Source organism: Hoplias malabaricus, chromosome 1 (assembly GCF_029633855.1).
Source record: "Hoplias malabaricus isolate fHopMal1 chromosome 1, fHopMal1.hap1, whole genome shotgun sequence".
Taxonomy (NCBI): domain Eukaryota; kingdom Metazoa; phylum Chordata; class Actinopteri; order Characiformes; family Erythrinidae; genus Hoplias; species Hoplias malabaricus.
Genome location: NC_089800.1, coordinates 84,930,859 through 84,958,032, shown reverse-complemented (window position 1 = coordinate 84,958,032; position 27,174 = coordinate 84,930,859). Strand labels below are relative to the sequence as shown.

Sequence of the window (27,174 nt, the reverse complement as noted above, 5' to 3'; positions counted from 1 at the left end):
ACGGGTCAAAACCGACCCATTAACATAAGAGATGGTAACAGAAAGCTGACACAGAAGGAAGGTTAAAAAAGTGTTCACATTTTCTGATACGAGTCTGTGAATGTGTGATAGTGAATGTGTGAATAGAACTGGATCTGTGCATTGCAATGAAGATTTTGTGAAGGTGAATCTACAGGTTTGCAAGTCAGAAAGTGATTATTTTCAGTGACTTCAAGTTTACTGATGTGTAAACTACAAATCCAACTCTCACAGGAGCGCCGGTGTTTTGCTTCAAATATGCCTCCATACACACCTGAGGACGGTATCATATCTAAGCATCCTACCGACATGACTGTTAGGTTTGTGACAGGAAACCATGTCGAGCACCTGGAGGAAACCCACTGAGACACTAGGAGAACACACCACACTTCACCCAGAAATTTACCAGATGCCAAAATCCAAACCCAGACCTCACCAACCTCTTGCTGTGTGGCAGGTTCGCTACAGGTCCCACGTGCTTTATATTTGTGCAGTATGAGACGTTGAAAATATGTGCATAGTTTGCAAGCAAAGAACTTAATCATGGCCTTAGAAGTAAATATCACCAATACTTTCAGATATCTGCAGAAAATGTGGTGAAAATTGACATCGTTGGTGGATTTCCCATTTGTTCTGGAGTTCAGCACTCTGGACAGCGACCACGTGACTATAGGCGCTCAGCTATCTGATCTGCTAATGAGCTGGAGTAAATAAACACGTGAATAAACAAACAAACACATCAAGAAAGAAATCAAAGCAGACTTGTGTGGATTTTGGACCTTCTCGGACCCCTGGATGTTTCAGGTGAAGATGAGAGAACACGTGGTCTTCAAAGAACTCACTGAAATAAGGCGTTTGATGTCAATTTGACAAGTGGGAGGGGCTACAACAAAACTAGGAAGTGATTAAGTGCACTGGAGCGGAAGTGTATGAAACCTGGCACGCGCCTGATAAACATATACAATGTACTTTCTCGAAACTCCTTCTTGGAATACACCTTTAAATGTTGAGTGTGGTACTGAGCGGGGGGCGGAGCCAGAGTGTGTATACGTCTGTGTGTGTTATGTGTGTATGTGTGTGTAAGATCTCGTGTTTGCCCAGCGCGCGCTGCTCTCTCTCTCTCTCTCTCTCCCCCTCTCTCTCTCTCTCTCTCTCTCTCTCTCTCTCTCTCTGATGCTCGGGACCGAAAGCCTGGTACGCGCGCGGAAACCGACCTGAACCCAACGCTCCAAAACGCGCCGAACCCGAACCGAACCAGATTGGACTGGAGCTCAAATACGGATTATTTTTACGCGGCTTTTTACGGGGGACGTTGCGTTTGGAAAAGCTGAGGTTAGTCTCTTTTCTTTCTTTCCTTCCTTCCTTCCACATTTTCAGCGCGCGCCGTGGCGACCGGGGCTTATCCCGGATTCACGCGCCAAACTTCTGAAAGTCTCGCGCCGTCGCTTAACGCCCATTAACTTCCCGCGCACGGATCTTCTCTTTGGGATCGAAGCGGCGAGCGCGAGCTCTGTTTGGACGCTGATTTCGGGCTTCGGTTCTGCACACGAGGAAGGGTTGGAGTTGCCACCCAGCGCCCTACACACACACAACGGCAGGTGCGCGTTCTCTCAGGCGGTGGACTCTGAATTTCTGAAGGAGCTCTTCACTTTAGAAACCACACACGTTTCTGATATCTCCACTAAAGACCCCCGACATCTCAAACATCTCTAAAATCTAAAGGACCACCGACATCATTAATATTTTAAAGATCTCCAGCGTCTCGAATATCTCCAACTTCTAAAAATATATATATATAATTTCATAACTCACAACACAACAATAAAAAAACGAAAAACAAACAAACAACAACAAAACCCACGATCTCAAACATCTAGAACACGTCAAACATCTCAAATATCACCAAGCTCTGAAACACTATTTACGTCTCAAACGTTCAAATATCTGAACGTCTAACGTCTCCAACATGTCAAACAATTTTAGGACTTGGAGTATCTCAAACATCTACATGGCCCAACAAAGCAATTTCGTCTTAATAACATGTTATAACGCTATTATTATTGTGTAATAGTATAAATACGGTATAATAACGTGTTGTGAGGGGCCTAGTGAAATGACCACAATCTTTTACTGTATTATTTCATAAAGCAGTGTTTATACTTTAATGTACACTCATATAATCTGTGAAATCTTTGAAACACATGCTTAGCTTTCCGTTTCTGGGGGGCGGTGTGTGTGTGTGTGTGTGTGGGGGGGGGGGGTCTTAGTGTGTAAAGTAGAAGAATTAATAATGAATAAAGAAGCTCAGGTTTCTTTCTGTGCTACAGCCACATATTTAGAAATGACACCAAAACAAACATATAACACACCCAGTCTCAGTTTAAATCCCTCACACACACACACACACACAAACACACACACACACTGCAGGCTCAGTGGAAGGTCTGTGTCCCTGTAGCTTGGTTTTTCGTTTCGTTAAAATTAACACATTCGTAGAAATTAATTAAATCACCTGCATTTTAAACAGGTCTTTGTTGTCGCTCTGTTTGATGGTATGTGCTTGTTATGCCTGGCTTTATTTCCTGTAAATCTGCAGCTGCAATATGGGCGTCCAGTTTACTACTGTGTAATTACATTTTAATAAACAAGTCTTTATAATAATCCTTTCCTAACAATTGTAGGAATAAGGAGTAAATAACAACCAAGCAGTGTTTTATAATACAACACACACACGACAGAAATGTGTAAAACTGAAGGTCAAGTGCCTAAAATAAAAGACCCTAACAATGTAAAATATATAATAAAAGCATATTTAATATTTGAAATTTTAAATGCAATGATGAAAAAAATAATAATAATAATAACAGCAGGATGCCTTCGTTGTTTCATTTTGGAAACGATCCGACGCCGAGGATTTAGAGCTGGGAGGAAGGCCCCAGCCTCGGCCGCGCGTTTATAGAAAAATATGAATCTTTAAAATGATAAACACGTTCCCTGTAATGTGTCCGATTATTGAAATCGGTTATGAGTTTAAATCAAATCAAATGTGACTCTAGAATCAAACACTGGTGTGAATTTCAGGCCGAAAAAGAGAGAAAAGGAAATGACAAAAGGCTCGTGCGTTCATTCAATTCGGCTTTATATTTCCGTTTGTTAAGAATTTATTTCCGGTTCTGAATTGTGTTTAATATCTTCGTTAATTACAGCTGCAGCGTCCACTTTCATTTTTATACGAGGAGTGACCTCTGAAAAAACCCAACCCACCGCTTTAGCCAAAAGCCTGATTGCTTGTGTGTGTGTGTGTGTGTGTGTGTGTGAGTGTGAGTGTGTGTGTGTGTGTGGCGATTTTGCAGCAGCCTGAAATTACACACTTCTTTTTAGCGTCAGAAAAATACGTAATAATAATACGTAAATTGTACATCGTTTAAATCCACAGTTCATCTCCTGTTTCATATAAAATATGTTCGTTTAACATCATTGGTGTACAGTTTAAATCTTGGATAACTGACATATTTCCTGCGAAAACGGAAACGCAGCAATGTACACGTTTTACTGAGAACTGAATTATAAGATGATTTCGTGTCGTTTTAAGGCTTTAGCCGCTGATGCCTCTACTTTGTGTTTCTCTGCGTTTTGGCGGGTGTCCTCGCCCACCCTCCACACACACACACACACACACACACACACACACACTGCTCTTAAGGCAAACGCAGCACGTGTGTTTTTTCGTCTTTGTTTAATACTATTTTAGATAGCGCGGTTTATTTAGAAAATCACGCGTTTAAACAGCAATTTCCTTCGGTTAACGTCAGTTTCATTTTTGTTATTTTTATACAATATATAATTATTAAAGCGTAACTGTGGAAAGGTAAATATCAGTATTCATTTATATTGTTTAACACACTCTAAAAAAATAAGGGTTCTTTGCACGTTCCTAAGTAAAAGCTCTATTTAGCGTTTTTACGTTGCAAAATGTAGTGAAATGTTTCTGACAAAAACGGATCGACTCAGACCGTAGTGGAGCGGTTTTAGGTGTGAAATGCAACCATTAAAAGAAAAAGAAAAAAAGGGCTATTTAATGAACGCTTTACAACAGGGCTTCCATCTTTAAACTAGACACAGAAGCCCTGGGGTTCTCGGTTGTTTCTGAGTGTCTGTGGTTCTGTTTAGAACCCGTGTTTTTAACTAAAGGACCTCCTTTATTTTTTTTAATCTCTGAAGGGCACTGTGTTGAGAATAAAAAAAAAATCAACCGCAATATTATTGTCACCGAAATAGTACCAACAATTCGTTAATAAAAATAGTAAAAACAGCATTAACAATAATAAGAATAATGTCAGTGATGTTTATAATGATGCTAACAGTGAAGTCTCGCGCTGGCGTTGTGCTGCTTAATGTTGTGGCTGCTGATACAGCCGCAGTGTGACGTGATCATTTTGGCGAGATACACCACCCCCTCCTCACACACACACACACACACACACACACTCAAACACACCCCTCACCAAAATAATAACCCCTTTTACCCATCACAGTAAGCGCGCGACAGTGACCGTGCTAATCCTGTGTTAATGAATTGGAGCTGATGATGGGATGGTCACGCGTGCACCTTCAGATAAGCAGGTGTGTGTGTGTGTGTATTTGGAGGTGATGTAATGCAGTAGGTGACTGGTGCAGAGGGGGTCCACCTTCCCCACTCTCTCTCTCTCTCTCTCTCTTCGCCGCAGTGGGTTTTAATGGCCGTGGACGGACACACGCGCACCACAGGCGCGCGCCGCCCTCGCGCCACCGGCTGCCCGCCCGGGGTGTGGAGGGTGTGGAGAGCACGGACCGCTGATGTCATCGTTTCTGGCCCGAGATCATCAGCGCGTGCCCACACCTTCCTCTCTCCGTGGCGCGCGCGTGGGCTCGACGGCATCTTGAAGCCACTAACACAGTGCTGCTCTGAAAATGGCGCGCCGCTGAGGCCTACATCTTCCCGGTCACTGCGGCCTGGTCCCAGCACCGTCACTACTACAACACCTAGTTTTAATTAAGCAGCGTATATTCGCGTTTGAGCATGCGCAGTAACCCAGTCATAACCCAACGTGCTCAGGGTTTAAAATATGCTATTACTGTAGGAACGGATTTTGAATAATACATATATATTTTGTGTAGGATATTCACAAGCTGTGTATCTGAGCACGTGCAAAATATACAACACGCACAGCGAGCTTATGAGGATCAGGTGACTTTGGAGTGTGATACTGACTCCCCCACAGTGCACTGCAAAAGAAATTAAGCCGGAACCCACTTCACATACTATTCTACCATAATATATATGCAGTTCCATAATGCACGAGTGTGTGTTTGTGTTTGTGTTTGTGTGTGTGTGTGTGTGTGTGTGTGTGTTTGTCTTTGTGTGTGTGTGTGTGTGTGTGTGTTTGTGTATGTTTGTCTGTGTGTGTGTTTGTCTTTGTGTGTGTGTGTGTGTGTGTGTGTTTGTCTTTGTGTGTGTGTGTGTGTGTGTGTGTGTGTGTGTGTTTGTCTTTGTGTGTGTGTGTGTGTGTGTGTGTGTGTTTGTCTGTGTGTGTGGGTGTGTGTGTGTTTGTCTTTGTGTTTGTGTGTGTCTGTGTGTATGTTTTTTCTGTGTGTGTGTGTGTTTGTCTGTGTGTGTGTGTTTGTCTTTGTGTTTGTGTGTGTGTGTGTGTGTGTGTGTGTGTGTGTGTGTGTGTCTGTGTGTGTTCGTGTGTGTGTGTATTTGTGTGTGTGTGTGTGTGTGTGTGTGTGTGTGTCTGTGTGTGTGTGTGTGTGTGTATTTGTGTTTGTGTGTCTGTGTTTGTTTGTGTGTGTATGTGTGTGTGTATTTGTGTGTGTGTGTGTGTGTGTGTGTGTGTGTGTGTGTGTGCAAAATAAACAGCTTCCAAGACTGTTCCAAGACAGTGGGTTTCAAATCCCAGGCTACTGTATTGTACAGAAATAAACACTTTCATTGGTGGTGCACTATTTTTATCTTTATTTTTATTCTTGAAAACATATAGTAGTATATTTACAAGCAAAAACATACCTCTGACCATGATGGAGTACCACAGACAAAACAGCCTCCATCACAAATTGAAACATAGTATAGTCAATCCTCAAATGTATCATTTGTACCAAACGTGAGCATAGGATCAGCGTATTTCTGATCATGGTACTGATGGATTTCCACATTTATACTGACCCAGAGTATACCACGCAAAGAAGAAAAAGGAGGGGCTATGAAACAGAAAACAAGACTGTGTCCCAAATCACACACAGCTGTATTTCACTACATTGTACCAGTGAACTCACACTCTTCATTCACTGCCAGTCGATTTGTACCAATACACAGACGTGTTTCCACAAGCACACTATCCCTCATCATTAACCCGAAAGGGAGAGGTTCTGTAATCTGTGCCAAAAACATTGCACTAATTATATGTACTTCATTATACATTCTATCAGTGAGAGTTTAACATTAGTGCTACACGGTTAACGTAGGGCTGATATTAATATAATACTATGCTGTTTTTAAATTAGCTTCTAAAGTGATGGTTTTATATAAATACCTCTGAACATTCAACATATTTAACACATGAAGCAGTCGTTCATTTGCAGTATTTAAACATGTCTTCATCCTTAGAGGTGAAAACAGACTGACAACAGGGAAATATGACGACGTAGTAGACACTGAACTGAAGGTTGACTACATAGTTATCAATAACACAGCAAGGTTATCACTTAAAGAAAACACAACATGAACATGAGCTACAAAGAATAGTCATTGACAAGGGATTAAAAAGGTGCCGTACTTTCTGCATAAAACAATATCAAAGTCTTCAAGGAGTGGCTCCTGCACCCAAACATTGCGTAATATGTCTGAGCCATTTGGGATTCAGCCATAACTCACTGCTGCACAATTCCCTCCTGGACATGTAGTGCATTTTGAAGAAGAAGACATGGAGTATGACTTTATATATATATATGAAAGCTAGAATGAATGGATATATTTATATAGTGACATCACTCCCTCAACTCCAAACGGGGTCTAGATCAAACGCCAAATGCAGGGAGCACACTTGAGACACGGTATCCATGATATCATCACAGGACGACATTTTGTTGCGTCTGCTGTGGTTTGTGGCAGCGTTTGGCCAAAGCACCTGCAGTAAAAGTGGGCTTTTTGCATCTGATGAATGGCCAGGCCTGCTGCGGTCATTAAAGAAGCTCTGGTTCCTCTCCATTGCACCCCTCCCCTCTTTTCTCTCTCCCCTCCCACTCATTGGCTTTAGAAGTGGATCCAAATGCATGGCCTTTTTTTTTTTCAGTGGCGGCGTGTGCCGTTGTCAGTGGGGCGCGACGTTCACATATCAATGAGGACAATGATGTGTGCAGTTTAGCCTTTTCACCTCCAACAAAACTACCCCCTGCACCCCTCCCAGTGCAGGCCCTAGCTCAAAAAAGGAGAGCAAACATACAACGGTGTACTTTTAGGGTGTTTTCATTTCCTTCTGTTCTATTGTATCTCAGTGCAGTTTAAACTTAAAGGGCCAATCCACAGATAAAAAATAGTCAGAAATGTCTGTGAATTTTACAGTGGAAAACTGTAAAACCATGACAGGAAATGACTGTAAACTCTAAAAAGGTTGAAAACAGTTTCTTTAACAGTGAAATACCGTAAATACCTTTATCAGCCAAAATACAAATTTTTACATCCCTTTACTGTAGAATATACACTTTTTAACTGTTAAACACACAAACCATTAGGGACAGTACAAGTGTCCAATGACTGGGAGGAGCTGAGACTCATTAGGGAGCTCCCAGCATGCTTTGCTTCCCCATATTTTCTGTGATTTTCAGAGTTTCTTAGTTTTTTTCTGTCTTTGAGACTGCATTGGGGTGACCACTGTGTGTGTTTGTGTTTCTGTGGATATTATGTCGAGACGTGTGTTGGTCAGAAAAGTTCACCATCAGCCTGTGTTCCGCGTGTGGTGCCCAGATAACGAACATTTCTTTAGTCCTTTCAGCAATATCTCCTTTTAAGGGCAGAATATAGGATGCGGTTTGGCTTTATCTAAATACGGCTATATCTCAGTCTCCTTTCTCTAATTTGTCACACAATTTACACGTTAATTTTGTGGCAAAACAATAAGTCTTTGTTATTTTTATGTAAATACCATGTTTTTTACAGTGTATATCTGTTTTTTAACAGAAATGTACTGTAAACAAAACAGTCCTTAAATGTAAAATTTATGATTTGCCAAAAACGTGACCGTATATTTTACGATAAAATTCTGGCAACCACAGATGCCAGTATTTTACCGTAAATTTCACGTATTTTTTTTTACAGTGTACCCTAATTAGTGAAGGGATTAGTACCATCAGTAGTGATAGGAACTAAATGTCCAAAGCAATTATAGAAAATGGTACCCATCGCATTATATGACGCCATATGGTTTTGACCTTAAATATATACATTTTGTAGAAGTAAATGCTGGGTACAATAATTGAAATAGTGCCATAAAAAATCATCCATTTCTACGGCTCCTGCAGTGTTTACTGTCGTCATCATCACGCCTACAACTTCAGAAACAGATCTGTGTTCCCTGGTCATTCTGGATAACTGATACTGCATTATGGTTATATTTACACGGTAGATATGGGGTCCTCTGGCTCCTGTCATCATCATTTCAGATTAGCCATTTCACACCAGACCACTCTGAATCTCTTCGGCTGAAGAGCACAGTACTGAATAATGACGGATGAGGTGCAGTGTTGTATAGTATAGTGTTGTGTATTATAGAGAGTATCAGTCGTGCCTTTTCCGCTCCACACTGCAAAATACTGTAAGTATCATTGGGAAAGATTAAACATAACATGATTAAAATGGTACGCTTCACTGTAAAATAGCCCTTGCCAAATCCCCTAAATGTAAATGCAATTCACAAACAAAAGCACGTAATATCATCACCATACATCCACATCCATAAAACCCCAAATGTTCAGGTTAGCATCACCTTCAAGGTCATTTGGTGCCACCATAGATCTAAATGTAAATTCATGGCCTAAAGTGTGTGTGTGTATATATATATATATATTCTAGGCACGGGTTAGAGTCAATATGGAGTATCAGTTACCAGTACCCAGCCCACCAGCTTGTGCAGTGTGCGCAGAGCAGCAGCTGGCTCTGACTCTGGCTGCCGGCATTGTGTCATGGCTGGTGGAATTGTGTGGGCTACAAACACCATTGTCCTGCTGTACTCGCTGCCTGGGTTTTGGCAGGGACACAGGCAATATTAGATGCCTATTAGGTTACACCTTGCATGTCGCCATGTAATCGGAGCCTACTGGTCTTTGTGGATGGGGTCCTCATGTTAAGAGGAACTAGCACTGCGTTTAGTCTCCACGCAAAAAAAAAAAAAAAAGCCCCCACCAAGTGTTGGTTAAAGGCCAAAATTTAATTCTGCTTGTTAATCCTTCTCCACTTTCACAGAGGTGGGAAGAATAGGGTCTTTAATTCACTGAGAGGAGAGTGCTTATAAAAGCAGGTTGTGTGAGTTCTAGAAGCAGTGTTATAGTGTTTTTCCTGGAATACGACTATTGCCAAAGATACACTGTCAATTATCAGGATAAATCCTGAGCTTCTATCGGTGTCACAGTTATGGGTGTATTGCATCTACAAATGTAAATATATTACGTATTTCCTATTGACCTGCCGTGTAGAGATGCCGTAATTTGAACTCACATAGATGTAACAGGACGGCAAAAAGCCGTAATATACAGTGTGTGGACAGAGTCTTTGAACATGTGCACATTTCCCTGAGTGCAGTCTGCATAGCGTATGAGGTCTTTTCATTTCCCCATTATCAGCCGAAGCAGGTTTGATGCTATAGAATGATTGCCAGAGTTGACAGGAGAATAATTAGGGTAATTTATACACCAGATGACCGATAACACAGGACAGACTGTGTGGCTAAAACTGCTGAATAAATGAAACAATTTATTTCCGCAGAAATAATGAGAGTATTTCATATTGTGGCTTTGTTTATTTGCTTATTTAATTTTGCCAAGGTTTCTAAAGAACAGATCAAAGCAATGTGTCATTAAACTGAGATGTTTGGCTTATTTTATGAGTTGTAGTTGTATAGTGTACACCTTGCCGTGCAGAAATCAGAGACCGTTCTTCATTTAGTTGATTTTTCAGCATCAAGGAAACAACGTAGAACATATGATAAAAACTAACTCACCAAGTACAGTACAAACAAGTGATCCCAAACACATTCCATAATGATGAGGCCTGTGTTGTCCTTTTTCTGGCCTTCCCTGTCCTCATCCCCATGGATTGTTGTAAAAATGAATAATAACCCAAAAAACGAAATGTAATTTAGATCGAAACATACATAAATGAACGGTGGCCCCTTACTTTTGCTAAGACACTATTCACATAAGCTGTATTTGCCAATTAAAAATGGATATAAGGTGTAATGACAAGACTATTTGAAATGTAATACCTTCTTGTTTTAACAGCTCAAACCCTGGCCATAAAACTGCACTACCCACAAGGCATCATGAAGGTGGTTTCCTCAAAACTCAGAAGAGCATGCCAGGTGGGATCTGGCTGGATGTTTGCGAGCGTGTGTTCAGTCTGAGCCCGAGTCTGTGTGGATAGGCTCAGCAAATACGCCACTGCACCTCCTCACGCTTTGTCAGAAACAAAACGACTAGACGACAAACAAGGACTCATAACCAATAAAAACTCAGATAGTTGTGCAACGAGTTTGGCCTTATGACTGTTACTTAAGACTGTTCTCCCTCTCCACTGCCCTTCGTGTCCTCTTTAAGGATATTAAACATTGTGTTGTTGACCTTGTCCTCTCAACGTTTTTGTGGGATGTACTTTGGATATACGACCCTTTGAACCAAAGCAATTTTCAATGGTTTCCTCTCGTTCAGGATTATAACCCTCCCTCCTCTATCTCCAGCACTTTCACCATGACTCTGCTCAGATACCCAGTCCAGTTGCAGCTGCTGCTCAGCACTGTGCTTGGGCCCTGCTTGGGCCTGGAGTTTACAGGTTCACGAGGCCAATGGGCCCGCTATCTCCGCTGGGACGCCAGCACCAGAAGTGACCTCAGCTTCCGGCTCAAAACGGACCTTTCCACCGCCTTGGTCTTGTACTTCGACGATGCGGGCTACTGCGACTTCCTGCAGCTGATGGTGGTGGAAGGCAGACTGCAGCTGCAGTTCAGCATTGACTGCGCAGAGACCACGGTCGTGTCAGAGAAGCGGGTGAACGACAGCAGCTGGCACCGGGTCAGCGTGGGCAGGTACAATCTGCGGACTGTGCTGGGCGTGGACGGCGAGACCAAGGCCGACGAGGTGCGGCCGCAGAGGCAGTACATGAAGATCGTCAGCGACCTCTTCCTGGGAGGAGTCCCCCAGGACATTCGAACCTCGGCGCTGACCTTACCTACGGTCAAGGACCTGCCGCCCCTTAAGGGAGTTATCAGGGACCTGAAGTATGGCAACAAGGAGCCCATTCTCCTCAGCAGCCTGAAGGTCCGAATGGACGTGGAGGGCATCTGCACTGAGAATCCGTGTGAAAATGGAGGGACCTGCTCCCTCGTGGATGGAGAACCATTCTGCGACTGCTCTAAGACGGAGTACGTCGGCCGGTTCTGCAGCGAAGGTAATGTGCTTCTCATTAATGTGTTTAGGTTGTTGTTGTTGTTGATCGTTATGACCTCTGAAGGTGGTAACAAGTTAAAAGTTCTCATATTGTTGATTATATTTTGTTTTTGAGTATTCCCAACACATTACTGAGTAAATAATGCATTTTATTTTTTGTTGATTTTGTTGTTTTTGATTTTTGTTGGTTATTTCTTTGATTGACTGCTCTTCCGACCTTTTTCATTTGATTTATTACTATTTTCTGAAAGTTCTTTGACATTAATTAGATCACCCAAGTAGCAAAACTGTATTTGGGTATGTATTTAGGAGGCTCCACCCACATCGACTGATGGTACAAGTCCCTCCGTGCAGTTTAAGTGCATCTGGCACCAATTGTATTTATTTCTCTCTGCAGATTAATATAACGCCCTGAAGCAGGGCTGGTTTGGTCCAGTGTCTGATCGCTAGATGTTCCCGTTGACTGATAATTGAAGCCGAGGCTGTGCCGGAGGTTCAGTTGGATGCAGAAAGCCATTCTCCCAAAGCCCCTTTTTTACCCACACAATCACATGATGGCAGGTGTCTGAGTCTCACCCTTTTGTACTGAGAATTTCAGCTTTGATTCAATCACAACAAGCCCATCTCGTTCCCTCCTTGCCTCAGCTTAGATTGACCAGCTGAAAATTGATTTTGATGAAATGCATTATGTTTTAATATGTTCTTGGAAAGGCTGCATTTTCCCCCCAGTTCGGCAGCGACAAGGCTGTCTCTCACAGGCTTCGTTCTTTTCTTTGTGTTAATCTTCGCAGGCTGGAGGTGTTAGGCTGGATGTTTTAAGGTTTCTTCTCTTATCAGCTGGTGTCTCTCTCTCTCTCTTTTTTTTCTCCCTGAAGTAGACATTTTAGGTCCTCTGGGGATTTCGAGGAGGCCATTTCACAGTTTCACAGCTTTCTGCTCTGCTCTTGTGTCTCAATAATCGGCAGCGAATCAGGTGGATGTATTGAACTCTCACAGAGCAGAGCATTTACATGAAGTGTACGCATTTATAGCAGAGCTCCTGACCATGATTGATGGGCTTTATTGACATTCCTCATTGGATGAATTTATTTGCAATGAATGTGTCCTTTTGCCTTTGTTACATTTTCCATGAAGCTTTTGTTGTATAGGTGAGGATTGTGTTAGCACAGAAATAAACGATGACTTTTGAGTTCTTCCCTGAATCACCTTTAGATCCTTTAGATCCTGGTTCATGATTCCAGCACTTCAAGGTACAGGAAGATTTTCTAAATGGGAATTCCACTGGTTTATTGAAATTTCGGGGTGGTTTGACAGGAAATGCTCTGTTCTAGAGAAATGTTTGAAGTCAGAAATGATCACAGTGGTGGTGATAGGAACCAGATGTCTGAAATGTGGGTTATGTGTATGCTGTTTCACAATAGTTATGAGACCAGGGTATGTGCAGGGTGTTGTACGATGTAATAGACCTTATTATTGTTATTTATTTACGTATCTATCCTAATAGATTAACCCTACGTTATTATGCTTTTTTAATGATTATTATATTTTGCCAAACACCGTATACTATAACACATTTAAAGCCAGAAACCCAGGTTCATGGATTACTTTGGACAATAAACAAAAACCCTTGCTTTCTTATTCCATCCTCACCACTGTAAAGACTTGAGGAGCTTTTTTCTAAAACAAACCATTTCAAATATAAAACAAATCTAATGCTGAAATTTTAAAAAGTTGATGGAATTCCTTTTTAAATTGTATCCTTTGTTTCTTCATTTCTAGCCACTGCACAATGCCTTATATTTGAATGTGAGTTCCTTTCTATTGTGTGATGGGAAATGGACCTGAACATAGAATCTGCAAGGGAAATATTCAAGATGGAGGGCTACTGAGGCTTTTTTTTTTTTTTTTTACCCATAAAGAGTGAAGCTCTTCAATTGGGTGGGTGATAAATGGCGAGTGTGCTGTGCCATGTTGGTAGTTCTCCTCACTGCAGACACGACACATTCTCTCCAGAGCTGCCTTCAACACAAAATGGCTGAATACAGATTACTGCTCTCATTTGCAATTTGGTCTGCTGCCGCTTCTCTCCGTGTGGAAGCTTTGTGTCCAGTGCGTGGTTTTATTTTACATGTTAATCTATGCATGTGCGTGTGTGTGTGTGTGTGTGTGTGTGTGTGTGTGTCTGTGAGAGTGTGTGTTTTGTCTCGTTTTGTCTCTATCAGTGTGGAGCAGTGCTCCAGTGGAGATTACGTCCAGTGCGGGCTGCTGGTCAGTTCTGGCAGCTCGGCTGGTTTTGGAGGGGCACTAGGCTCAGATTTATAGGCAGCAGGCTGAGCCGAGTTTTTAGGCTTGATTTATTGTTGTTGTTGCTCTCCATCTTGTTTGGCTGGCGGGGTCCTGCAGTCCACTGATAGGGGCCAAAGCCAGTAAAAGCTGCTCTGATGTCTCTGAAGCCTGAGAAACAGTACAGACAATCATAAAAGAATAAATAACCTCATTTATGGGGCCAGCCACAATTTATATGGACGCGGTGGGGAGTGTGCACTTAAATGCTCTGCCTGAGGGCCTGAAACGCTCAGCCTCCGGCCTACAGAGCACATCACAAACCCCTCACACTCTCTCTGGGGGCATATGTAAAACATCAAGGTAAAACTCATGTAAAAATGAACGGAATAAATCAGGGGTTGCACAAATAAAGAGAATTTAAATATCTGCACTGATTTGACAGTTTATTACTAGTTAGTAATAGCCACTTTATAAGAAATACCTTATATAAAGATTTACTTAATAGACTTGCAGTTATGACAGTTGAATTATTTTTTTTATGCTTGATTTACACTAATTCTCAGGGCTTTTTTTGTTAGCATTCAAATAATTTACTGTAATTTTATACTTCCTTTTTATTCAACTAAATCATACCTATTAGGTGTATGTGTTTTTTGTTGTTTTTTTTGGTGTGAGCATTTCAAGCATTTTCCCGCTCTTTTGTCATCTCATGTAAACTATTGATTAGATGATGATTGTAATATTCATTCATTCATTCATTATCTGTAACCCTTATCCAGTTCAAGGTCGCGGTGGGTCCAGAGCCTACCTGGAATCATTGGGCGCAAGGCGGGAATACACCCTGGAGGGGGTACCAACGTGTGTTTCTGTCCTCACAGACAGTCACCCGGAGGAAACCCATGCAGACACAGGGAGAACACACCACACTCCTCACAGACAGTCACCCGGAGGAAACCCACGCAGACACAGGGAGAACACACCACACTCCTCACAGACAGTCACCCAGAGGAAACCCACACGGGACTCGAACCCACGACCTCCAGGTCCCTGAAGCTGTGTGACTGCGACACTACCTGCTGTGACACCCTGCCTCTCCTGATTGTAATATGTTAATAATATAAACAATAATAATAATGACTAATAACTAAAAATGAAACAGTTTGAAAATTACAAGTGAAAAGTATTAATCTGTCACTGCACTCATTAAGAAAAGTTCCATCAAGAAAAAGCTCTGCAAAAGCATTTGCATTTGTTCTGTTATTATATTTTTAAAAAGATGGTGATTTTGATGTTAGTGATTGTGAAATAGGGTATTAATGCTTTATTTTTGTGTTATTATTTAAAAAATAAAATGACAATTTTCAGGCAGCATGGTGGCGCAGCAGGTAGTGTCACAGTCAGGGATCAGGGTCCAGGAGTTTTTGAGTTCGAGTACTTCTCCAGGTGACTGTCTGTGAGGAGTGTGGTGTGTTCTCTCTGTGTCTGCGTGGGTTTCCTCCGGGTGACTGTCTGTGAGGAGTGTGGTGTGTTCTCTCTGTGTCTGCGTGGGTTTCCTCCGGGTGACTGTCTGTGAGGAGTGTGGTGTGTTCTCCCTGTGTCTGCGTGGGTTTCCTCTGGGTGACTGTCTGTGAGGAGTGTGGTGTGTTCTCCCTGTGTCTGCGTGGGTTTCCTCCGGGTGACTGTCTGTGAGGAGTGTGGTGTGTTCTCCCTGTGTCTGCGTGGGTTTCCTCCGGGTGCTCCGGTTTCCTCCCACAGTCCAAAAACACACGTTGGTAGGTGGATTGGTGACTCAAAAGTGTGAGTCCCTCCGTGCAGTGAGTGTGTGTCTCCCTGTGAAGGACTGGCGCCCACTCCAGAGTGCGTTCCTGCCTTGAGCCCGGTGATTCCGGGTAGACTCCGGACCCACCGCGACCCTGAACTGGATAAGCGCTTACAGACAATGAATGACAATTTTAATTTTTAATTCTATAAAAAGAGCGAGAGAATGTTTGTACTTTGAATCACAGTTACACATTCCAAAAAATGTTTTAAAACTAAGTTGTACGCCTAATATATTTAAACTCCAGAAGTGTTGCCCTTACTTCACTATTATTGGATTTGAAAGTGTTAAGTGAGCTTATATTCTTATGTTGAGTTGGGCTTCAGAAGCTGAACTGAAGGCCTTACACCTTGGATTAACTACCAACATATATTTAGAAAATGAATGAGGAAACAGGTAATCAAACTTCAAAATTGTGGTTCTAGGCCTGCTGAAGTTTCCAGAAGCATCAGTGACTGTGCAAGCAGGTCCCCTTTACCGAAAGAGTGACTAAAAATGCAACAAGTAAGATGTGATATGGGTTAATGTGAATGCCACAAGCTTCAGACAAAACATGTGGAATTATTAACATGCTTTAAATGTCTACGTTTATTCAGTGAACAAAATAATTCACCACCATTGAAATTCTCTTTGTAGAAACGTGGCTTTGATTTAGCTCCAACAAACCCAATTTGTCCTCTTTAAACTGAAGAAGGTAGAGTCATATGGTTAGTGCACCACGTACCTGATAAAATGGCTAGATTCCTTATGAACTGCCCACTCATACATGTCCTTTTAGCTCAGCATAAATCTAGGCATCATATGACCACGCTGAACCTGAGCTTCCCACCCAGCGAGACTCAAGGGCCTCTGGAACGTGAGCAAAACACTTTGATTTGGCTCCATATGGCAGCACTTAGTCAGCAGTGTTGGAATTAGCGTGCTATGTGTGTTAGAGAGAATACATTTGCTTCCAAGTGCAGAGGCAGCAACAGGAACTTGACACTTCCCTCGACGGGCAGATGGCGAAAATGGCCTCGGAACTATTTGCTGTTGCTGTAGCGTATGTTCCACGCTCGGCGGCAAGTGCGATAGCCGCACTGCTACATCATTTGTGAGCGCGTGTAATCTTTTGGCGGCTTAGAATAATAAACATTTGGCTGCCAAGCAAATGCTCAATCTGTCCTCCCATGCGGATGGTGTTTGAATTAGTGCACTGGGGCTTATGTTTAAATCCAGCCACTGTTCTCCAATCTCCTCACACGTTCATCCCGAGTTCAATAAAACCTGGAGAGCGTCCTCGCGCACACACACAGTCGCGACAGTCACAAGCATCTCCTTTGCTTATGTCAAGAAATACTGCATTGTTTATGTTTTCCATCATCCGTCAAAAGTCAGCGCTGATAGATTTATGGTCTTCAGCCAAGAGAGATCAAATTGGAAGCTATTTCAGGAGAACCTTCAGCTCCGGTAACAAGCTGTTGACAGATCCTGAGGTTTGACAAGAAAAAGCTGCTGGAATGTTCTCCCTTTATCGATCTTGGAGGGAAAAATGAATCCTGCTCCGTGGTAATCTCTCAGAGAAACTGGGTCACAAGAGAAATGTGAGAACAGCCTGAGAAGAGGAGGCCAGGGCAGACATGGCAGAGCGGGTCAGACATCAGAAAATCAGAGCACAAGCTCAAGGCTCCGGCTAGAGGACAATTTTCCTGCTCAAATATTGCTCAGAGACATAGTGCAGATTTTTCAGGGTTCCTTAGGGGGGATAATATTGGACAGAAAGGAAATAAATCGGACAGTTACTCACACTATCAAATTTTAGTTTTGGAAGAGAAATTATTCTTGTGATTTCATGCTCAGATTCCGTTTCAGAAAGAAACTTGATTGGATGCTGTAGTGTATTGTGTAACGTCACTGGCTCCATTTGCTGCCTGGGTAACCGCACCACACAATATCAGCCCACCTCTCCAACATGATTCTGGATAAGAGCGTCTGCTAATTGCCAATTATGTAAATGTTATAATCTCAGCAAATCTAAGCACGGTGTGAGATGTTTCTGAGGTCTCTACTAAAGTGACCTGGCTTTTGCTTCTCAAGGGAAGTATCTGCGTAGCAGGGAGACTCAAGCTAAAGTCAGAGATGGGTAGAGATCGTTTTCCATTGGTCGGTCTTATGGGCATGTGCAGTACAGTGCAGTGCCATGATGGCTAGACCCATGTGCCCTTCAGTCATGCTGAAGCACTGTGCTAATAAGAAAATGGACACGGCACACTTACACATTCAAACATGAGCTGGAAATGATTGTCCACAAGTGCACCATGTTCACACCGCCGCACAGACTGTAATGGCAATATCTGCAAGACTAAATTGATTTCTAATATAGCTCTGATTACAGTGAATTAAAGCCATTTAATGGAGATTGCCTTCATCAGGTTCCTTTTAATTTAAAGCATTAACTAATATTTGAGGGACCTATGATTGCCTCCAAAAGTGTTTGTTTTCAAATTGCAGTTTTAAATTTAGAATTAAAGTATTTGGTTTAAAAATCAACATTAATCACAATTAATTTATGATTAGCATACAAGCTAGCAGCCTTGGGTACTCCTTTAGTTTTGGAGGATACAATCAAAAGTGCTGCTATATTACTGTAAAAGGGTCAAGATACAACAGTAGTGATCATCTGTATTCTGTAGCAGAAAACAACTCTGTGACAGACTGGGGTTCGGTTCTTTGCTCAGGTAAACGCAAAAGTCCTTGGGCAAGACTCCTATTACTACATTAGCCCACCTCTGATACGTGATTCAACTGCAGGTCGCTCTGGATAAGACATGAGATTTCTATATGGTACAACAAAATTTTGCACAACAAAATTAGTGATAATAAAACTGATATGATAATAATAATAATAATGTAATTCATATATCACCTTTCTAGCATCCAAGGTTGCTTCACCATACAAAGAGTGCAGAGAACAAGAAACACAGTCAGAAGTGATAAGAGATGGCATTCAAACTAGAAAACAGTTGGTATACAGGACCAAAACATGCCCCACAATTGAAGCAACAGTAAATTCCAGTAGTATTAGCACTCACTAGCTGGAAACAGGTTCCCTCGGTCAACAATCCTAGCTGAAAGAGCAGCAAAAGCAGTTTGTCCAAATTTGGCAAAAGGCAGCTGCCGAGACAGCGGTGAGGAGAAGGGCTCCACTGGTCAGCAGGTCCAGCCGTTAGCATCATTACCTGAAAACAGGATTTTTTGGTCAACTTCAGCAGCAGCATTAGCATGATAGCCACTGGCAAAACCGGTAGGCTCCCTTGGTCAACAGTCCTAGCTGACAAGGCAGGCAGGCAGCTGCAGAATCAGCGACGATGAAATAGGCTCCAATGGCCAGCAGGCCTGGCTATTGGCTTTAGTGAAAGCAGGCAGCCAAACGCTAAGCTGCGACAAAAAAGCAGCCTCGGTAAGCGGTAGCACAGAAGGAGTTTGGATATATACTACATAAATACAAAATAAACAGGAACAACAGAACAAAAAAAAAACAAACAGCACACGGGGAGTTAGACACGGGGAAAAGCGGCAGTCAAACTGCGGGACACTCCGGTGTACTCTCACCCAGAACAGATATCAGACACAGAGACTGAACTGGTGAGAATAGTACTATAATACAATACTTGTTCACAATGGGGAAGTTAAGTCATAGGTCTCTGGTGGCTGAAGAATGAATGGTAAAGGAGGTGGAGCAGGCTACGTCAGTGCAACATGATTATCAGCTCCATTGACCATACAGGAGCACTTTGTAGTTCTACAATTACAGACTCTAGCCCATCACTTGCTCTGTATAGTTTGTAGCTCATCAGTGGTCACCAGTTGCTGCCCACTGGACATTTTTGCCTGGATATTTTGATTGGTGGATTATTACAGTCCAGCAGTGACACTAAAGGGTTTAAACACTCCAGCTGCACTGCTGTGTCTGATCCACTCATATCAGCACAACTCACAATAACACACTGCTACCACGTCAGTGTCACTGCAGCGCTGAGAATGATCCACCATTTGAACCATACCTCGGGTCCTGGGAGGTCCCGACTGCAGGCAACAGCTGGACTACAGTCTGTAATCATAGATCGACAAAGTGCATGTATGTTTTCACTGGAGCTGATAAAATGGAGACTGAGTGTAGTACGAAGGGATGTTTTTATAATAATAATAATAATAATAATAATAAGTTGATTAGAGAAATATGCCCCATTTCATCTCCAGGATTTTTATTATGTTATTTTATTTTACACAGATCTATAATGAGATCTTACAAATCACAACCACTGTTGTACCTTTAAAGGTACAGTTACACTGTTTGTACCTTTGGTGACCAACAATGTACCTGTTTTTCTGAGAGCGTGTTATGGATACAGTTGAATTAACTTTATTTAATACATCACTCTTTATCAGGGCATCAAATATACGACTGGAGAGAGTGTACATCTGCAGTGAGAGAGAACTCTGACAGGCTGTGTGTGTGTGTGTGGACAAGTGCTTCGCACAAGCATCAGCGTCTCATAAATCCTCTGACCTCTCTACAGGGAGCAGGCTCGTCCCTCTATCGCCTGTTTGGATTTATGACTCAGACGGAGATGTGGGTTAAATGAAAGAGTGTTGGAGGTGGGACAGGACACAGATCTTTCAGCTTGTTGGGTCAAATGACCCCAATGCAACCCCTCTGACCTTGCTATGGTGTTTGTAGGGGTTTATAGGGGGTCTTTAGCCATGCACAGGACAGAACAAACCTGTTGCATGCTTCACTAGTGTGTCAGGGTTTGCATGAGGGACTTCATGCAACGATAAAACGAGTGGACTCTAATGTGGGAAATCTTTCTCTTTTCTTGTTTTTTTTTTTTTGTTTGTTTTCTTTCCTCTGTCTCCCATCTGCTGACCCTACACCAGAGGCCAACAAAATCCCAGGTGAGTCCACACAGGACATTAAAGGGACCTATAATGAAAAACATATATGATTAATATAAACAAACCCAGTAAACATTTAGTCGTTGATTCAACGTTGAAATAACGTAATGACTGCCGTCTAATCAACGTTCTCTTAAGGTTGAAAATGAAAGTTGAAAAGACGTCCAAACACAGACATTGAAAAGACGACTATTAGACATATTTTGGACGTCCACTGACGTTATTAATTGGTACCGAAATAAATTACTTGTATAAAACGCATTTTGGACGTCCACTGACGTTATCGATTGGTCACCACTTAACTAACTTATTACGATGGATTTTGGACGTCCATTGACGTTTAAAACATGTCCTTGACGGACAGACTACTTTTAGCCCTATTTTGAACGTCCAGGGACGTTCCTTGTTTACTGGGAAGTGATTGTTTTGTGTTATAATAAATGTATCTGATGTATGTAAATACACATACTGCAATCTATAGGTCATTGCAGGATATAAATTAAATAAATACATATATATTAACTCTATACGGAAGTTGTTATTGTTTATATATTACATGTGTATATATATATATATATATATATATATATATTATATATTTATATATTATAGAACTTTGGACCATTTCTATTGGTCCATTTATCAATTTATTGTTTATTTTGGCACAGTATCAGAAGTAGGTACAGTACTTTAAGTATTTGTAGATTTGGCCAGAACATAAACAACAATTATGGAGCTTGTTGTATATTGAAATCTATCTATGAACTAAAAACACAGTTCAGTTTGAGTCTATTATTCCAGTGACATTACAACACATTTACCTATACCTTCATATTCAGCTCACGACAGTCCCTGTTAAAGTCAAGGTAGAGTCATGGTAGGAATGTGGCAAAAGACAGCCAATGAAAATGAAGCTCATTATGAGACATACGAGACTTATAATAAGCCACATGTTTAATTCTAAGGGACGTTAAAGGGCAGAATAACGTGTAGCAATATTATCACAAACCATATCGTAAACAGTCATCAGAAGGAAAAAGGTAACATGTCCCTTTAAGAAAAACAGCGTAAAGCTGAAGGACCGAGAACTGAGACTGGAAAGATATCCCCAGGTCTGTTCTTCTCCACTGCGCATTTACAATTCTAATGCTGTCAAAACATAATAATTCAGTTTCACTAAAGGACGTTTTACAACAGAGCAGATCAGGTGAAGTTAATGTTATACGTCTGAAAGGTTAAATCTGACTTCTGTGGGTGATTTCATTATCCGATGTTTAATAGCGGTGAAAAAAGCACGCTTTTCTTTCATAAAATAAACACTTTGTATTGTGTGTAATCTGAGATATGTTTCTAACGGAATGTTTTTTCTTTCCTCTCTCTCTGTCGTTCTCTCCCTCATCCCTCAAAGGCTTTGCGCACATGATGGCCGAACAAGGTACGCCTCTCTGTCTCCTTCTCAATGACTCTGATCAGGTTCTGCATGCTGAGAACTGTGCATGATGCATTCTTAAAAACAGAGGTTCCTCTAGGGTTCTTAGGCTCTCACCAACTATTTTAATTCATTTAGTCAAATTACATAAATCAGGGGTCAAACTCCCACCACTGTCCATTGACCATAGCCTAAAAAACCCTATAATGCCTAAATGGCAAGGTAAATAATCACAAATCGGTTTGGCATTAACCGATATTTTTACATTGCCATTAAAATATATTTTATTTTTAATGTAAGTCCTAGGTAGTGTCGCAGTCACACAGCTCCAGGGGCCTGGAGGTTGTGGGTTCGATTCCCGCTCCGGGAGACTGTCTGTGAGGAGTGTGGTGTGTTCTCTCTGTGTCTGCGTGGGTTTCCTCCGGGTGCTCCGGTTTCCTCCCACAGTCCAAAAACACATGATGCAGGTGGATTGGCGACTCAAAAGTGTCCGTAGGTGTGAGTGTGTGAGTGAATGTGTGAGTGTGTCTGTGTTGCCCTGTGAAGGATTGGCGCCCCCTCCAGGGTGTATTCCCGCCTTGCGCCCAATGATTCCAGGTAGGCTCTGGACCCACCGCGACCCTGAATTGGATAAGGGTTACAGATAATGAATGAATGAATGAATGAATGAATGTAAGTCCTATATATATATTAGCAATAGAGGCTATTATTTCATAGTCTTGGTAAATGGGTAAATATGTATGTATTCATGTTAATTAATATCATCTTCACACACTCACACACCCTGCCACAGTCCCCTAACTAAGGCCTACTTACTAGTCCCCAGCCACAGCATCCTGTTTAAAAAAAAACAAAAGATGGTCACTGTATTTAAAGGGGTTTTTAGGAAATCAAAAGTGGTGTCGCTCCAAAGAACCCAGGAACCCAGATTTTTAAGAGCATACCATACTGTACCTGCCTTTCTAACCACGTCTGTCTTTTACCTTCTCCTCGACAATGCCTTCTTCTTCTGGATCTTCTCCTCTCTTCTTTGACCTCTGTGACCTCTAGCCAAGAGCAAAGGTATCTCTCTCTCTCTCTTTCTTTCTTTTCTGCTGTGTGTGCGATTGGAAAAGTAAAACACTCTCCCGTGAAGTGAGCCCTGTGTGCGTTGTGGTGTGTTCGCTTTGTTGTGTTAAGCATTCTTCGCTAATGGCTGCCCACCATGGGTGCCTGGATTAAGCGGATAATTAAATGAGCTTTAATTGGAGGCAAACAGACAAAGGGCGTTGTGACAAGACGAGCGAGTGAAGCCGACTGCTCTGCCCGCTCTTTTGACGGGCGGACGGCTAAGTATAAAAGCAATCTCTTGCTCGCAGCTTGATTATAACGTCCTGAGAGAGTTTGCGAGGCTCAGACGGTGCCTTGTTTTTGCTGTGGTTTTGGTTTCTGGTGTGGAATATGAGAAATGACGGCGGGGTGGAGTTGCAGACTTAAATGCTTTCCTGATTGTCTTGATTTCTAGGACTTGAGCTTGAAAGCTGAAGCAATCAATGAACATGTAAAGAAATATCATCAGTAAATGTGATAAAGGGCAGAGAGACTGATGTAGAAAAAAGGAGACTGGATCAGGGATATTTTTAGCAAAGCTGGACACGGTTGCTTCCTGTCCATCATCTGTGGTTCTCTGAAGGTTCCTGCCGATGTGGTTAGTTAAGCTTTGGCCTGTATCTGCAGGGGGAGGCCCAGTATAAGTTTACAGCAGCAGGATATAACAGATGTACCGTTGCTTGCCTAATATAGGATAATCTATTGGAATAGCATAATGTGAGGTGGTTGTATTGAAGTTTTTACATGTTTTTCATTGGTCCATCAGTCCTGAAATATGTATGTAATATAAGGTGGTGTTGAAAAAGAAAGACAGAAAGAATGGGCAAGGTAACATCATGTTTATTTACACAGTTTCAGAACCATAGCTACTATATACTTAGTTTTAAAATGATGTAATAGCTCATTTATAAATGGTTAAGAATGGCATACTATAAGTAACAAGAATTCTGCCTCATTACTTTATCAGTTAAGAATCTTTCTCCTTTAAATCTGTAATATTTGTAATGATATTTGAAGACACACGTATGTGATACTACTGTCCTCTCTCTCACAAAAACTGAGCCTGCAACATCAGTCCATAATGACCTCTCTGGAACACTATGGTTGGCATCATTTTGGAGAGTTTAGCTTGATTTAAGCTGTGTGACTTTTTGACAAGTCTGAGTGTTTGGAACTGAATAATAAATCTGATGTGTGTGTATGTGATCTGTGTGTGTGTGTGTGTGTGTGTGTGTATGTGACCTGTGTGTGTGTGTGTGTGTTTGGCTGGTTTGTTTATTTATATGGGCCAACTCAGACTAAAGTGTGTGTGTTTTTGGCTGGTTTGTTTGTTTGGATAGACAGGCGCAGATTGTAAAATGGTGTGTGCATTGATATTATTCGTGTGTGTGTGTGTGTGTGTATGTGTGTGTGTGTGTGTGCTTTGATAATCAGCTGTGCTGGACAAATGAGTCATGCTGAGTGGACACAAGGCATATGCTTCTGTATTTAGACAAACCATCCCCAGTCCTCAAGGGCTTTGTAGACCTTTAGAGAGAGAGAGAGAGAGAGAGAGAGAGAGAGAGAGAGAGAGAGAAAGAGAGAGAGAGAGAGAGAACAAATATATGGAAGAGTGAAGGGAAAAGTAGTTAGGCAAAATCAAAAATTGAGAGAGCAACCGAAATAGAGAGTAAAAGAGAGAGAGACAAAAAGGAAAGAAAGGGAAAACATTCTTAAAGTACGCCATTAGCCATGTATCCATTATCACAGAGGTTTTTATGGCATTTCAAAAACACGAAAGCCCAAAATACATACCTTTGTCATTTGAAGGTCTGCAGAAGCTTTGGTGATTCATATCAATGTCTTTGTTTCCATGTGGTTTTTATTATGGGTTCATACTATATAACGCTGGCATCAGTGTTTTTCTTGTTCATTTTATTTAAAAATAAACACTAGATGATCTACCGCCACAGAACAAAGACGTCCAAGAACACGTTGATGATTTTAAGAATTGCAATGACTTATTTATTCAGTGTAACTGGTTAAAGCACGTGAAGTTTAAGGAGGCTGTGTGCAGTTATAAACACACTAACGCCACAAAATGTCTCCCCACCACTTCACTTTACAATATTTCAGGCAAAGACAACTCACGTGAAATAAGACAAATCCAGCATTCCTACTCTCTCTGTGAGATATAATACTGTGTAAATGTTGCCGAGTTCTGAGGTCCTGCTGAGCTTGTGAAATAACCGACACAGAGCCAAGGCTCTGGCCAACGCGCCAAACACAACCCCAGAAACACACACAAACGGAGCGTGTTTCTGTCTTATTTTCTATTATTCAGCCACGGTTCGCGCTGGAGAACCTACTGTTCATTGGTTCCAGCTGGGAACTAATATTTCTGGTTCATGAACCAGTTTATGTCGGTGGAAATGCGCCAAACGGTTCCAAACTGGAATGTGAAATACGGCTGAACTGAGTTTCAACATTAAGAGTCAGTCAGTCAGTAAGCGAAAACGGCTCTTCTAGGCTGGCCCTGAAGGCAGTGTGGCAAAAATGTGAGAGTGAGGTAGAAGGGAGAGAAAGAGAGCTGAAGTGCTAAGTCAGACGGCAGTAGACTGTACGGTAAATTCAGGTTGATGTATTGGTGCGTTTTTGCGGGCGCTGCATCATAGGGCTGTCGTATTGTGGTGCTGTCTGTGGCACTGTGTTTCCCTCTCTCTCTCTCTCTCTCTCTGTTAAATCCTTCTGTGCAGGAAGGAACATTATTATAAATCAGCGGTGCTGTCTGCCTGAGTTAAGATGGCCGGGGCTTCCGTTTACAAGACCATTTGCATTTTAGCGAGGCCCAGCGATGCTAAAAATGTTTATTTATCTGCCGTCACTTTTGCTGCTGCTGCACCTTTTTTCCCTCCTTCATCGTCACCTGTCAGCAGCCGTGCAGGACGTAGCTGTTCTCTGCTTCTGAAGTCACAGAACAGTGTTCCCTTTTTTCTTTTTTGAAGGGAGCTCCTCCTCAAACAGCTCCCGGTTTAAAGGAGCAATCTATCATTTTCTCTACTAACTCTACTTCAGATTATGAAACAGCCATTATACTGACACCTTGTGGCCTGAATATTTCACAGATTCTTAAACATGGCCCCACCTTTGTGGGGGATGCACTCTATGGAGCATAAACTAGTTCATTCATAGGTGGATAGGATAGTCTGTTAGCAGTGGCGGATGCTGGTCTTTCAAGGAGGGGAAGCTCAATTTCGGCCTACATCATAAAATGTGTCGGTTTATTTATACGTAAATTCTACCCTCCGTTCCTTTTTAAGAAAATGATCTGTGACCCTGTCGTACCAACAAGGCGTCTTTTCCAGGGACTTGACTAGTGTCCTCTCAATGGCCAGCAGAGCTAGGCTGCTTAAACGGCCTTGGCCCATGTGAAGTGTGTCCGCCTGTGATGCCACGGATCTTTACACCAAAGGATCGCTGATTTGCTCATTTCACTGTCAATCAAAAAGGGATTCAGCCTCAGACAGATCATCCAATCATCATGCAGAAGCTGAGCGTCCGGGCCAGCCGAGGCCGGCCCACTGCCCCATAGACCCCCAGAGACGCTGAGCGTCCGATGGGCGGGACAAAGCCCAGCATTTATCCAATGACTCGTCTCGTTTCGCTGCTTCGCTATTGAACTCTGTGGATGCTCAGCGTCCTCACTGTTTAAAGCACTGTGAAGCTGTGGGAATGATTGAGAGGAAAGCCGCGTCTTTACCAGCGATAAGAAGCTGATTCTGAACAAAAGTTGAGCGCGTTGTAGTGCATATTTATTCAATGACATGTACACACAACAGTATATATTTGATCACTTATTTTTTTACATATTAGGGGAAGCTGAGCTTCCCTTGCAGTCTTAGAGCAATTGCCACTGTCTGTTAGCTAG

General features: G+C 42.1%; 1 protein-coding gene across 1 annotated transcript in view; it reads left to right on the top strand.

The window, feature by feature from the left end:
* The first annotated feature begins 1,225 nt into the window (after positions 1–1,225).
* The window catches only part of nrxn3a (neurexin 3a), a 456,671-nt gene continuing 430,722 nt past the window's right edge, over positions 1,226–27,174 (top strand). Inside the window, exons 1-5 of the mRNA XM_066675785.1 lie at positions 1,226–1,350; positions 10,546–11,707; positions 20,732–20,749; positions 22,158–22,184; positions 23,229–23,240. Coding sequence (XP_066531882.1) covers positions 11,011–11,707; positions 20,732–20,749; positions 22,158–22,184; positions 23,229–23,240 — 754 coding nt within the window. The 5' untranslated portion in view covers positions 1,226–1,350; positions 10,546–11,010. The remainder of the gene's footprint in view (positions 1,351–10,545; positions 11,708–20,731; positions 20,750–22,157; positions 22,185–23,228; positions 23,241–27,174) is intronic.